This window comes from Moschus berezovskii, chromosome 20, assembly GCF_049115385.1.
Source record: "Moschus berezovskii isolate FMDL1 chromosome 20, NW_MosBer_1.0, whole genome shotgun sequence".
Taxonomy (NCBI): domain Eukaryota; kingdom Metazoa; phylum Chordata; class Mammalia; order Artiodactyla; family Moschidae; genus Moschus; species Moschus berezovskii.
Window position 1 is genome coordinate 56,425,140 of NC_142479.1, and position 14,953 is coordinate 56,440,092.

The 14,953-nt window shown below is 36.7% G+C and overlaps 1 protein-coding gene across 2 annotated transcripts; it reads left to right on the forward strand.

The window, feature by feature from the left end:
* The first annotated feature begins 1,790 nt into the window (after nt 1-1,790).
* On the forward strand, nt 1,791-14,690 carry MEIOC (meiosis specific with coiled-coil domain). Of its 2 annotated transcripts, none has more exons than XM_088829165.1 (8): nt 1,791-1,913; nt 2,387-2,521; nt 5,403-5,560; nt 7,136-7,240; nt 8,133-10,005; nt 10,490-10,624; nt 13,801-13,981; nt 14,461-14,690. In XM_088829165.1, exons 1-8 carry the CDS (start codon nt 1,791-1,793, stop codon nt 14,688-14,690), a joined length of 2,940 nt encoding a protein of 979 aa, XP_088685291.1. The 2 variants fall into 2 exon arrangements, with proteins under 2 accessions (XP_088685291.1, XP_055264029.2); XM_055408054.2 differs by having other exon boundaries at nt 1,791-1,856.
* The last annotated feature ends 263 nt before the right edge of the window (nt 14,691-14,953 follow it).

Consider the following 14,953-nt stretch of genomic DNA (forward strand, 5'->3'; position numbering starts at 1 on the left):
GACCAGTATTGTATGATTCCACTTATATGAAATACCTAGAATAGGTGAGTTCACAGTAACATAAAGTATAATAGAGGTTCCCAGAGAGTGGAAGAAAGCGGAAATGGGAGTTTATTTCTTTTATTGGGTACAAAATTTGTTTGGGGTAATGAAATATTTCTAGATATGGATAGTGGTGATGGTTGCATAACACTGAGTATAATGTCATTGAATTATACATTGGAAGGTGCTTAAAATGGCAAATCTTATGTATATCTTACTACAATAAAAAAGATACATAAGAGGACTCATAGTTTTGCAAAATCATTCTGGGTGTTATGGGAGAGAGACAAAACAGTATGCTCTAAACGTAAGGAGGGAGTAAACTCCAGGTTAGCAACTTTAACGGTGAGGTAGGGAAATAAATATAACGAATTGGTGAAGAAGTGAAGTCGCTCAGGTGTGGCCGACTCTTTGCGACGCCAAGGACTGTAGCCTACTAGGTTCCTCTCTCCATGGGATTTTCCAGGCAAGAATACTGGAGTGGGTTTCCATTTCCTTCTCCAGATCTTCCCGACCCAGGGATTGAACCTGGATCTCCTACGTTGTAGGCAGACGCTTTACCGTCTGAGCCAGCAGGGAAGTGAATTGGTACAGCCAGGTCAACTAACAAGCTTTCTTAACTCAAAGCTGAGTTGGGATCCAAAATATCCATCAGGGCAATATGGGCCAAAAAGACATGTCCTCCTATCCTATTTCCATTTATGCTTGAGTTAAAAAAAACACCTCCTACTTTATTGCTTCTCAAATTTTAAATACACATGCCCTAAAGGTGGTAACTGTGTTTACTTTGATCGTCTTCAATATTTCAGTGCATACAAAATTGTTTAGCATTTTCTGGGGACAAAATCTTGAGATATCACATCCTCGAATGGGACCATCTATGTGAATGGCCTGTTTGGTACAGGTCAGAGTGAAATTTGTTCAGGGGTTCCATAAGCACCAAAATGCCTTCACCCCCACCGGAGCGTGGGGCCTAGGACAGACAACAGCTCTCTTCCTTCTCGGAAGGGACTTTCCCAACAACCCCCAACTCTTTAACGGGTTCCTCACGCTCCGTAAGCGAGCCCAAGTCTATCATTCTCTGAGGCAGCTCCAAAGGATTCTGGGAGTTAGGGGCAGGACCAAGTGCAAAAAGAAATGTTGGAGCAAGGTGAACAGCCGGTAAGTTTAGGATCATCCGCCGGTTGCTGAGCGACTTCTCAAATCCTCCTGACCACTTCCAACACTTCTCCCACCTGGTAGGCTCGAGCTCCTAATCTTCCTTCCACACCCCGCCCCTCAGCTGCTCTACTAGCCAATCATCAGGCGGGTGCTTGACGGACTGGGCCAATCCGGAACACGTTCACTTTGAGCGGGAAAGGCTCAGAAACGCAGAGAGAGCGAGGTCGCCTTAACGGCTGGCTCTTGGCCTTGTCTCTAGTGGGTAACAGGCCTCGGAGGCCGCCGCCCATTGGCCGGGCAGCGGGCCAATGAGGGGTGCGAAGTTGGAGCCGGGCCTCCCAGGAGGGGGCGGGGCGGGCCCGTGCCGGGTCGTGTGCCGGGTCGCGAGCCCCTGGTGGGCAATGTAACGGCCTCTCCCCTGCCTCTCCCTCCCAGCTCCTGCCCCCGCACCCACAGACCGGCTCCAGGCAGCGCCCGGAGCAGAGGCAGCAGCGGCGGGGTGCGGGTTGAGGGAGCTGGGCCTCGACGCCCCTCCTCATCCCCGTACCCCAGGAGCGGTGCCTAGTCCGGGAGGGGCTGGGAGGCCCATGGAGGTGAGCTGCGGAGACCCGCGTCCGCCCCCTCACCCCCCAGGCCTGAGGGAGGGACTTGAGGTAACTGGCGGGGACTGTCGGGGCCTGGGTGGCGGCCGGGCTAGGAAGACGGCGACCGTGAGGAGAGACAGAATGGGCGCGTCCCTGGACGCGGTTCTTTGAAGCGGGAGAGGCCGGGTCGCCAGCGAGGAGCCCCGACGGGGCGCCCGGGCTGCGCCGCGGGGGTGAGCCTGGGGCTCGGCGGCCGGTGGGGTCGGGCCCTGGGGACGCGCCGTGGGCTGACAGAACTGGCGGCGGGGCGGAGCAGGTGCCTGGCCGCGACGCGCAGGCTGCCGCTGCCTCCCCAACGGCGGGCCGCGGAGGCAGGCAGGGAGGGCCCGTCAGGCGTGCCTCGGGGTCCGGCCGGAAAAAGGAGCGGGAACCCCGGGGACGGAAGCGCGGGGTCCCCAAATGAGTGTTCTGGGAACGGATTCCGGGTAGAGCTAGGCGCATAGCCGACGTAGAACCGTAGAAGCCGTCGTCTGGCCGTATCGGTCCGACTCTGCCCTGCGTGACGTGTCTCTCCTGTTTCCTATCCCCGTTTCGTGCAGCCGAAAGTCGCGTTCCGTGGAGGTGCGAATCGCTGCTGGAACCTTAGTGCGGACGCCAGCAGTCGACTAACAGATGTCTTCAACAGCGTGATGCTGACTGGCTCCCCTTCCTTCTATGATTGCTACAAATCGCAGGTCCGTTTCTCCGCTCTGCCCTTTGTTAGAGGATTTATTCTCCTTCAAATCCGACCCTAACCCCAGCAGCCAGCCCATTCACGTTGCCGTTTAAATTGCTCCACGTTTAGGACCAGACAATATTTTAAATACAGAGTTTGCAGAATACAAACTGGTTTTGAAAGCAAGTTAAGAAATAAGATTTTTCATTAATTCTTGCTTTTGCTTTGTCCTCAGCGTGACATGATGCCAGAAATGTAAGAAAATCCGTATTTGCTTATACTGTAAGATAATTTTCCCTTCCAGCCTTTATTGGAAGTCGGTACAAACATACGTTTGATCATTTAAAGGGGAAATTTTTCTGTACTTTTTATTCTCTGGCTCTAACAATGTCTTAGATGACGTGGTACCTTTTACCTCACCTAAAACATTTAGTTTTGTTAATCGTGTTAAATTAGCTTAGGATAATATGTCATTTCCATTTGAAATTATTTAACCAGCACATCGCTGTTGACATTGTTATATTTTGAATTATAACAATGTCCTGAAGTAATTTTATTTAATTCGCATAACAGCCTTGTATAGTATTATACCCATTGTACAGATAGAGAAACTGAGGCCCAAAGAATTTGACTTGTGCTGTAAGTGACAAAACTCAAGTTGACTCCAGGTCTTTTCACTGCCAAGACCAGCATTCCCCTGCTCTATATAATGTTTACCTGACTACTGAAATTTACTTGGATTTAATTTCAGTTGATTAAGCATAACAAGAGTAAAGTGAGACATTTTGCAATTATCTAGACTAATTAGTGTACCAACCCTAAGCATTCACATATTTAACTTCCAGAAATGTTTTGACTGAAAAGGATCTAGATAGCCACCATATTACTTTAGTTGCTTGTATTATCCTAGAATATTAAATTTAAATCAATCTTTTAAAAGGATTTAATTTTTCTAGTACTCAAATATTTAAAATATAAAATATACTTGAAATAATACTTATATATTTTGTTTCAAATACTGTTTACCTCATTTGGTATTATATAATCTGAAAATGCTCATTTTGTTTGAGCAACTCTTTCAAAAAGATGAACAATTATTTGTATCACTTTGGATACTTCACACCCAAAAGAGAGTTAGGTTGGGCCTTTTTGTGAAAGGTTCTAACCATAACAGCTTCTGTAAAAGTTACTGCTAACTAACAGAAATTTTGGAAAGACAGTTTTTAGTGGCACTTTTAGCAAAATCTCTCCTGTGCCTCAGTTTCTCCAACTTCAGAATAGTCAACAAAATAATAAGCTATAAACAAGAAAATTATAATATGTAGGTTTCAAATAGTATTCATAACTAGAATTTAACCAAATGGCTATAAAATTTGTGAAGATTTGTGATTAGATGATATTAATTTTCATATGTTATTGGTATAAACTCAGTGAATGTTTAAAATGTTACTTTTCGGTTATCATGTCCATGAACAAAAATTTAGGAATGTTTTGATCTAAACATGTTTTATCTCTTTTCACATCAATTTTGATTGAGAATAAAAGCAATTAGAAAATATTTTTAACCAGGCTTATATACTTTCTGGGGCTTCCCTGGTGGCTCAGACAGTAAAGCATCTGCCTGCAATTCGGGAGACCGGGGTTCAATCCCTGGGTTGGGAAGATCCTCTGGAGAAGGAAATGGCAGCCCACTCCAGTACTCTTGCCTGGAAAATTCCATGGATGAAGGAGCCTGGTAGGCTACAGTCCATGGGGTCGCAAAGAGTCAGACACGACTGAGCGACTTCACTATATACCTCCCTTCTATAAGAAAATACCCTTTCTACTCTGTTTATGTCTGGATATTTATAGGTTTTAGTAGCTCCTTATTTGGAAAGTTAAAAATTGTGAATCTATATTTTCAGACTATTTTAAGTATTTAAAATTTGAGGTGTAGTATTTTCATTGTACTTCAGTCGCTTTTTTGGAAGGAGACAGGACTTCAAATAATTCATTAAAATCTTAAAATTCAACCCTTTTACCTTCTTTACTCAAAATTCATTATAGAAGTATAAAGAAAAAAAATGAACTCATCTTTTCTTCTAACTATAATATCTTTAAATTTCTTAAAATATTTTATGTATTGTCTCATTTTTATACTTCCTCTTGGAAGTAAACTAAGCTGAAAATTAAAGATACTGTTTTAAAAGACCCTAGTGTAGGAGTAAGACAGCCTTGAGTTTGGGTTTTAGTTTTGTCACCTCTTAGCTCAATAATTTGTAGCCTCATTTTTAAACCCATTATAAGACACCCATTTCCTCATTTTTAAAATACAGAGAATATCCATGTCATAAGGTGACTGAATACAATGTGTGGAATTTCTTTGAAAATTCAATGTAAATGTACATTCACTTGTTTTTCACCGATTGGGGGCATTAAGACTGAATTTTTTAAATGATTTATTAAAAATAATACTAAAAATAACACAGCTATGGTCCACATAGTGCTCATCTGTTCAAAAAATTAAAACAGCAATAATTGTAGGTGTTCGTGTCCTATCTCAGGGATAAGCAACAGCTATTGGACAGGGGCCAAATCTGCTGAGTGGCTGTTTTTGTAAACAAAATTTTATTGGAATAGCCGAAGCCTCTAATTTACACATTATCTATAGTTGCTTTGGTGCTAGGAGTTTCAACAGAGACCTTAACACAGCAAACCATAAAATATTTATTATCTGACCCTTTACAGAAAAAAATTGCCAACTCCTACTGTTAAAGTAAGCTTAAGTGGCTAAGTCTAGATTTGTCTCCCAACTTTTATGCATGTGTTATTTCCTCAAATTTCTTATTATTTCACTAATATTCTGTAATAAATGTAGTTTTGATTGTATCTGATATACAAACATGTCTTTAAAATTTCAGAATGAAGACAGTGTTGACCTAAGGCAGACCTATGCTCCACTTTCTTCATCAACGGAATATGCAAGTTCTGTAGATTCTTCACTTTTCTATGCACCATGGTCTATATATGGAGATGATATTAAACAGCCCTCTAGTTCTCAGATCAATGTAAAGAACAGGTAAATTAATAAATTAGATTTCTCAGGCTAAACAAAGTGTTCTTAAGTTTGATTACGTGGGAACCTAGTTATGTTAGCTCTTTGTTCCCTATGTCAGTATTTTTATGTTATGACACTGTAATTTTATTTATTAAACTTCTAGGAAATCTTAAAAGTTATGTGTCTATAATTTTTTTCTTGCTACTTTCATTAATTAGAAGCAACCCTAAGTGAGTACATCTTAAGTTCCTCTTTCTAAAGATAGAATATGAATGAGTTATAATTTTTCAATCTATTTTTCAATCAAGTTCTAAATTTTCAGTAATTCTTCCCTTACAGGATTATATAAAATATAAGATACTTATTTTCTATTCAGTTCCACTAATAATGAGGGCTAACTCTATGTCAGATTCTCTCCTATTGGGGATATTAAAATTAACATGGCAAATATTATCCCTGCCTTTATAGATCTTACAGTTGCCATTTCCTTCTCCATTTAACAGTTTAGTATATATTACATTGAATATTTTTCTAGATATGTGCTAACATATTATTATATAAAAAGTTTATATCGAATCTTTTTGAAATAACAAGATGTAGTGAGAAAAGTATTAGACTTGTAGGTAAACCATTTATTCAACAAGTGTATAGTAAAGCATGGCAAATGATAAACCTTTGCAAAATTCACGTTTTTTTAATATCATGATCATTTATTCAGTTTAATGATTACTAATACCTCCTTTTCCTGTGTTATGAAGATCAATGAAATATTTGAATGTTATGCAAGTATAAGGTATTTTTATTTCTAAAATGTCCTAACACTATGAAATGTTAGACATAAAATATTAAAAAACAAGAAGTTACAATTTAAAAACAACATACTACTTCTAGGAACAAATTACCCAAAATCCATAAGAGGTAAAAAGGGACCAGTATATTCCATCTCATTGTCGTTTTTTACATTTTGTATTGTTTAGATAGTGTTGGTCATTTAGGTGGGATTTCATCTACATGGAGCACCAGTCACTTCTTTGGCAAAGACTTAGGGATAGCCCCCAAATCTTTCACATTTAAGGGACAACTGCCACATTCTTGTGATATTTAGGATGACCATATCACTGTACTTTTTAATCCAACTTTTAGTGTAAGAGTCACAAAAATAAGAGTAACAGGTTCATATGGTTTTCAAATCACAAATGAAAAAACTTAGCAAGTGTCGATGTAATGATGTATAATAGGACTAGACATGCTTTCAGAAGCAGCCATGGTACTAATCATGTCTATAACATCATAGATTAGAGATTTATATCTTGGTCACCTAAAATTAATAGCCTGTGTTTTGGAGAAATAAGAGGTAAGCATTCATTGAGAACTAGACATAAGATTTGGAATGAAGGAGAAATATTTATGTAGGAATAATACTATGCTAAAGTAGAAAATATTCTTGATTTCCTATTCCCTCTTTATTTGAAATGAAGGTATAGAGTTAATCCAAATATTTTATAGAAAAATAAGTCAGAATAAGTCTGGAAAAAGAAATATATTATGTTTCAATACGAGCAAAAGAATTTACATGTGATATTCGTTTATTTTTAGGATTCAAACAGAAAGAAATGACTATGGTAGTGAAACAGACTTATATGGACTTGTCTCTAACATTTTGGAAGAACAAGATAAATCACAGCCATACTTTGCTGAGGGGTTAGTATATTACATAACTTATATAGTGTGTAATAAACTTTTAAATTCCCAGGTACTAGATTGTTAACTTTTATTTTTACTTAATAGAGGATCATCTGACATTCGACATCGTAATTCAGATATTTGTTTCTAGGAGCCTTGATTTTCCTGAGGTGCTTGCCATACAATTGAAAGTTTAATTTGCTGTTAAGAACTTTCATTTGAAAAATTATTCTTCCATAACTCAAAGCTATTTACGTTGAGTTCATGAGCTAAAATTTGGCTTAAAGAGTATAAATTCAAATGACTTTTATACTTATACCTCCAAAAATAAAACTGTCATTGCTTCTGACTAGAAATATGTATGGATTTTATTCATATAGTAAAAACTTTTGAAGTATGCATTAATTGTTTTACTTGGGTGTAGAAGCCATATTATCCAGATTTCCTATTTCATAAATAGGGAAATACGTAGCATACATCTAACCAATGAAAATGTTTTCATTTCAATGAGAGTACATCTTTTTTAATTAAAAAAATTGTGGTCAACAACACTTTTGTATTAATCTTACATAATAACGTAAGAAAAAACTTACCTGGTTTCTACTTACTACATGTAAACAGTTCATGTAAGACCATGTAATCACCAGCCTCAGGCTTTAGTTTATGTCTCCTTGAAAAGTATACTGAAGACATATTAAGACAAAATGCATATTTATGCAGCATATAGCACATTTTAAGTGGCAGAAAGTTATTTGGATGTAATGGCAGCTTATAAGGCAAAGTTGGAAAGGATTAGAGAATGGTGAAATGGGGCAATATAAATGTTTTGAAAGCCTTTTCTCTCTTCTCCACTAAGGAAATAAAGACTTTTAAAATCTAAATTGTAATTAAATATATTTGCTTGTTCCAGGACCTGTTCCTCCAATTTAAAGTCAGTTTGGCCAATGAACACAAGCAGGTTTGCAGATCACCATGACCTCTTAACAGAAACCAAAAGGCCAGTAGATACAGCCATCTCTCAGCAAGCTTTTTATACTGGTGAATCTGTGTCAGCAGTGGAAAAGCAGTACCTACATAACAGTAATCTCATACCACAACAAAAAATAGATGAACTTTATCATGGATTTACTGGTTTAGACCTTGAAGAACAATGGATGTACCCCTCACGAAGTGATCATTCTAACTGTTACAATATTCAGACAAATGATACAGCTAAGACAGCATTTCAAGAATATCCATTTATCAAAAATTGTTTTACACCACAGACTGGTCTGTCTGACATCATGAAAGAATCAGGAGTTGATACTTACTCTTACGGAAGAGAGAAAATATGTGCTAAAGGTCTTGAAGCACCATTGCAGCAAAAGAGGGCAGAGATATTTCTTTCCCAATTTAATAGGTACAATGAAAATCCAGATTATTGTAGATACCCAGAATATGCTCATCCCAATAAGGCTAAGCTGAGTAAATGTTTGAATTTTAGTGTCCAAGATAATAAAAAATTAGCTAGTGCCACACCTGAAACACCAACTGTAGAAGCAGACACCTACACAAAGTTATTTCAGGTAAAACCAGCAAATCAGAAAAAAATGGAGGAGACAATTCCTGACCAGCAGAATTTCACATTTCCAAAAACTACACCACATCTGACAGAAAAACAGTTTGGAAAGGAAGCAGCATTTACTGCTGATTTTGGCTTAAAATCAGAATACGGAATAAAACCTCATACGACTTGTCCAGCTAATAATGATTTTGCTAATGTCACAGAAAAACAACAGTTTACTAAACCTGATCCCCCAAATTCTGAGTACTTTAAATCAGTGAATTTACTAGCAAATTCAGCAACATCTTCAGGGGGTATCAACTTAAACAGACCAACATGGATGAATGTCCAAACAAAAAATAACACTCCTATTCTTTATCGAAATCAAGGTAACTTGATGAAATTAAATTCTCATTTAAGTGCAGCTTCAAAAGGTTCTAACCATTCTTCAGATTTCCCCCAGCTATCATCTACAAATTTAACCCCAAATAGCAATTTATTTCAGAAGTATTGCCAAGAAAACCCTTCAGCATTTTCTAGTTTTGATTTTGGTTACAATGGTGCAGAAAGAATCCAATCTGTCAATCACATGGAAGGACTGACAAAGACTGGAGAAGAAAATCTCTTTGAGTCTATTACCGATAAAAAAATAAAGCAGCCAAATGGATTTTGTGATAATTATTCAGCTCAGCAGTATGGGATCATTGAAAGTGTAAACAAACATAATTTTCAAGCTAAGCCCCAAAGTGGACATTATGATCCTGAGGAAGGGCCAAAGCATTTAGATGGCTTATCTCAAAATACATATCAAGATCTGTTGGAGTCACAGGGTCATTTTAATAGCCACAGACAGGGAAGTGGAGACAACAATATTAATAGCCGTGTGAATCGCACACAGGCGTCATGCTTTTCTAATAATTATATGATGGGAGATTTAAGGCATAATCAGAGTTTTCAACAACTTGGGTCAAGTGGGTTTCCGCTAAGATCCACTCATCCATTTGGCCATTCAGTTGTTCCACTGTTGGATTCCTATGATTTGTTTTCTTATGATGACTTAAGCCATTTATACCCATATTTTAATGATATGATGTATGGTGATAATTCCTTTCCTGGTTTCGTGCCAACTTTTGGATTTCAAAGACCAATTAAAACCCGCAGTGGACCAGCCAGTGAACTTCATATTCGTCTAGAAGAGTGCTATGAACAATGGAGAGCATTAGAAAAGGAGAGAAAAAAGGTAATACAAAACTAACCATTTGGGCATAACTTAGTATATCCCCTTTGCCTATTTTCATTTTGTTTACCCTAGTGTAGTTTAAGAAAGAGTACTTAAGTTGAATTCTTCTATAATGTGTAGTATTTGTTAAGTCCATGACTATACAGAATTAATTAGGTTACTTAAGAGACTAAAAATGCTTGGGGCTTAAAAAATTTTTTAAGTTTATTTTGCCTGTTAGATAGACTTTCCTTAATGGGTTGAAAGTTTATTTATTTGAATTTTCTAAGTATTAAACTATTGGAGTGTTCAGGCATTTTATGCAGTAAGTGTGACAGAAAAGTACATGGTACTGTGGTTTGTATTTATTTTCTTTTGATACCAAAACACTTTTTATCTAAAGGAGTAATTTTCAATTTTCTTTTTAGGCCTATGAGAAATATTATTCATGATTGAATCATATTTAGAAAATTTAGTATTTAAAAGTTATATAATTTTTTTACAGACTGAATTGGCCCTTGCGAAGAATTATCCAGGGAAAAAAGTTTCCAGTACTAACAATACTCCAATTCCACGGTTGACCTCCAATCCATCTAGAGTTGATCGGTTAATTGTGGATGAACTTCGAGAACAAGCCAGAGTAAGCTGTGAAAATATCTAATAGATTTTTTTAACTGTTCCATAAAATTTTTAAATGCCTCAGCAAGTTAGAGTTCTGAAGGATTCTTAAATCACATTTATGTGTAACTCTCTGAAATGTATTCTTTCCCATGTTTGGACCTAGAACTATTAGTTATTTAGGAAAGGGAAAATAGCCCCACTCAGTCATTAAAATAGTAAGTTTAGTAATCTAAGAGATTCCTCTTCAAGAAGTCTAGATTAGTAATGGAACTAATCCACAGAAGAAAAAATTTTAAAGCAAAACCATTTTGAATATTATTTATAGGGAAAGTTCCATTTCTTAATCACAAACATTTGTTTTCTAGCTTCATTTAAAGCTTTGCTTATATTATACAAGGTAGTAAATTAATAGGAAATTACCTTATTTCATTTTCTTGGCCCTGTTCTCTTGAGTTATTTAACAAACATTAAGTATATCTAGCAATGTATTTGGAGAAGGCAGTGGCAACACACTCCAGTACTCTTGCCTGGAAAGTCCCATGGATGGAGGAGCCTGGTGGGCTGCAGTCCATGGGATCACTAAGAGTCAGACATGACTGAGCCGCTTCACTTTCACTTTTCACTTTCACGCATTGGAGAAGGAAATGGCAACCCACTCCAGTGTTCTTGCCTGGAGAATCCTAGGGACGGGGGAGCCTGGTGGGCTGCCGTCTATGGGGTCACACAGGGTCGGACATGACTGAAGCGACTTAGCAGCAGCAGCAGTAGCAGTAATGTATTAATTACTAATAAACTGAAGTTTGTAGGTATATGCATAATTCTATAAAATAGCCTTATTTTGGAAAAGTAGTATATCACTTCAGATCAAATGTAAAGAATCCTGATGTTAATTTAAAATTATTTTCCTATTAATCTCCTTTGTAATTTCAGAATTTTCTAAGCAACTGTAATAGAATAGGGTAGTTTTTTCTTTCTGACCTTCCTCTTTTAAAAACTTCTGTTTTCTGGGACTTCCCTGTGGTCCAGTGGCTAAGACTCCATGTTCCCAATGTAGGGGGTCCTGATTCCATCCCTGGTCAGGGAACTAGATCCCACATGCTGCAACTAAGAGTTCTCATGCTGCTATGAAGATTCAATATGCCAAGTGCTGCAACCATGACCTGGTGCAGCCAAATAAATAAACAAAATAATTTTTAAAAACTTCTGTTTTCCAAATAAAATTTGATAACGATTCCTAGGAAAAGTGAAACAGATTGCAGTGAAACAGTGAAACAGATTGCATCTATGATTGAATAAAAGCCATTTAAGGAATTAAAAATCAGCACAACAGTGTCTTATTTTATTGATCATTAGTTTCTTACCTATACCATGCTGTCTTTAAAATGCAGATATGAAATACTTCAGTGGAAAAATATTGATTTTTACCTAGCTTTCAGCCTTGATCAGTTGTAAATTTTAATCAAATTCATAAATTTGTACAATGGAATTTATCAGTGGTGTGGTCATATATAGCCAAATGTTATAAAAACTTAAGTCTTTTTTTTAAAACTTCCAAGTTAAAATTTTTCTCAGTAATGCATTTCTAGGCAATAAATCAAATAATTGCTAATGTGAATGTTAAGAAATATACTTTTTCCAGCCTTATTTAGGCTTCACCTTAGTTTAGCATATTTATAGCTGTTATAATAATTTTGTTTATATTTAGCAACATTAGACTAGTAATATACAAAGGGCAAAAATATTTTTATGTGTACTCCTTCTAGTTTGCTGGTTTTATAGAATTCTGAAAAAAACTTTTAAAAGTTTACTAAAAATCACTTGTGTAAATTTTTTCTTTACACTTATTCAAAATAACTATCTTATTTTAAATATATATAATTTATAGTTCACTGGAGTTTTTACTGTGGTATTTTTTTCTTGTGTTGTCTTATTTTCCCCCTCAAGAATCTGGCTGGTTGTACAGTTGGGAGGAAAATATTTAATACCTGTGTACTTGTGTTTTCTCCATGGGCTTGAACTGACCTGGACTTATACCAAAGAAATTTGGTAGGAGTGTGAGGTTAAAGGCATTCATTCAGGTGCTTATTAATTGAGAGGTATTTTTCTGTTCTTTCCAGTCACTGCATTATGTGAGTTTTAAATCATTTGGCTCCCAAAGGCAGTTACTGTATTTATTAAATGTTCAAATCCTATCTACTCAAAAGTTCTCCTTCCTTACTCCTTCCAAGTGTAGAATTTGAAACTTTAGGCATACAATATGAAACATACTCCCCTTACTGATCTAAGATATATCGTGCCCTTTTTTAAGCTTAATTAACCAGAAGATTCTTCTAGCACCAGAAGATTCAGTTCAGTTCAGTTCAGTTGCTCAGTCATGTCCAACTCTTTGCAACCCCATGAATCCCTAGCAGTTTTGACACTTATAGGATTTATTTTGTTACTTTAGCATAAATTTAAGTCAGTATTTTCTGGATTATGGACTCCTTAAAACTAACACTAGCCAATATTATTTCTGACTTCCAAAAGGGAGAACATTGAAGGCCCAGAAAGGAATTGCTGAGGTCAAGATTAATCAGATCTAGAGACTGATTAACCCTTTTTAGCTCAATTTTTTTCTTTTAAATACAGTAATTCTTAATAATGCTCTTTTGGCAGGCTATTCTCTTATTTACCAAAAATAATGTCAGATTTTATATTTGCACTTACTGTTAATAATATGGATATATTTGAATGTTTGGCTTTTTCATTGTCACTTATTCTCAGTAACTGACTACTTTTAAACCGTCTAGAATTAACATATGTACAAAATACAGACCTTCCACCTTTGTTTCCCCCAGCATGGTGTCAGGATATAGTAAGCTAGTGAAGTGAAAGTTGCTCAGTTGCATCCAACTCTTTGCAACCCTATGGACCATACAGTCCATGGGATTTTTCAAGGCAGAATAATGGGATGGGTAGCCTTTCCCTTCTCCAGGGGATCTTCCAACCTAGGGATGGAACGGTAGTCTCCTGCACATTGCAGGCAGATTGTTTACCAACTGAGCTATGAGGGAAGCCTAAACATTTACTTATTACTGAATGAACATTATTCCTCTCATCTCTATTCTGCTTCACTGAAAATTTGTTTTAAATTAATGACAGGACAATGTAGTTAAATTTTAAATGCCTCATCAAAATTTAAAATGTTTCCCTCAGGTTGTGACTCTACTGGGCAAAATGGAACGTCTTCGAAGCTCTCCCCTTCATGCCAATATCTCTACAGCTCTTGATAGACACTTGGAGTCCATTCACATTGTACAGTCACGTAGAAAGGATGAAATTGTTAATGCTTCAAATCGGCAAAGGCAAGGAGTTCCTAGATGCCAAGATGACAGAGGTACAAACATTAATACATATCCTTTTGATAAGGCAGAATTAATTTGAATGTTAATAAAATCAGATTCTGAAGTTAAAATGGTTGGATTTCTAACATTTACACTTATCCAAAGAATAAATTGTTAAATGGTGCCTACATAATTTACTGTGAAAGTGAAAATACTTTTATTTTGCTAATTTTACCCATTTAATTGTAATAACTCTGTCAAAATCTGTGTTCTACCCAAAGCATAGTCATGGTCATACAAGTCAGAAATAAAATACAAGTGTAACACTATTTTTTACATTAGTATTTATATTTAAGGTATAACACTTTTAAATATTAAGTCAAGTACTTTGACTAGCTCAGTCAATAGACATCTTTCTTTTATAAAAAATAACGATGTTTGATCATTTAGTAGCACAGATTGGGTTTTGTAAGAGTTAAGTAGCACTTAAATGATATTTAATTTGAACTGACCACAAATGTTTCTTTTACAGATGTTTTTGCGCTTGCTTCAGCAATTAAAGAGATGTGTGTAGCTACTCGGAAAGCGCGTACTACCCTGTGGTGTGCACTGCAGATGACCTTGCCAAAAACAGCCAGTACAGCTGGCCAAACAGATGTAGAGAAGGCTTTACAAGATATAATAAACTGTGAAGATAAAGTCCATGAAAGCCTAAATAGTAGCAATCCAATGAACCAGAGAGGTGAAGCAAACAAACATTAAGGAAATGGCAGCAGAAAGAAGAATAAAAAGCTGATAAGTAAATGTATCAAGACATGCTGAAAAATTTTAATGAACTTGTCAAACTTGAAAATTTCATTACATTAATTGTCTTTCAGATTTAAAGTTAATAATACCTTAATGAAGTCTAACTTCTATTTAAAAATCTATTTGGAATGAATCAGATGTAGTTGAAAGTGAGTCGAATGTAAAGTTGACTATTCTAGGGCAACTAGGAATTCCCAGGTAGTCAAAGATAACAAGTT

Bases quoted from the DNA above. Each gene is read 5' to 3' on its own strand.
- MEIOC (XM_088829165.1), top strand. From the start codon at position 1,791: ATGGAGGTGAGCTGCGGAGACCCGCGTCCGCCCCCTCACCCCCCAGGC. The intron at 7,241-8,132 runs GTTAGTATATTA...TGCTTGTTCCAG, and splicing joins CAGCCATACTTTGCTGAGGG to GACCTGTTCCTCCAATTTAA. The intron at 10,006-10,489 runs GTAATACAAAAC...ATTTTTTTACAG, and splicing joins TAGAAAAGGAGAGAAAAAAG to ACTGAATTGGCCCTTGCGAA.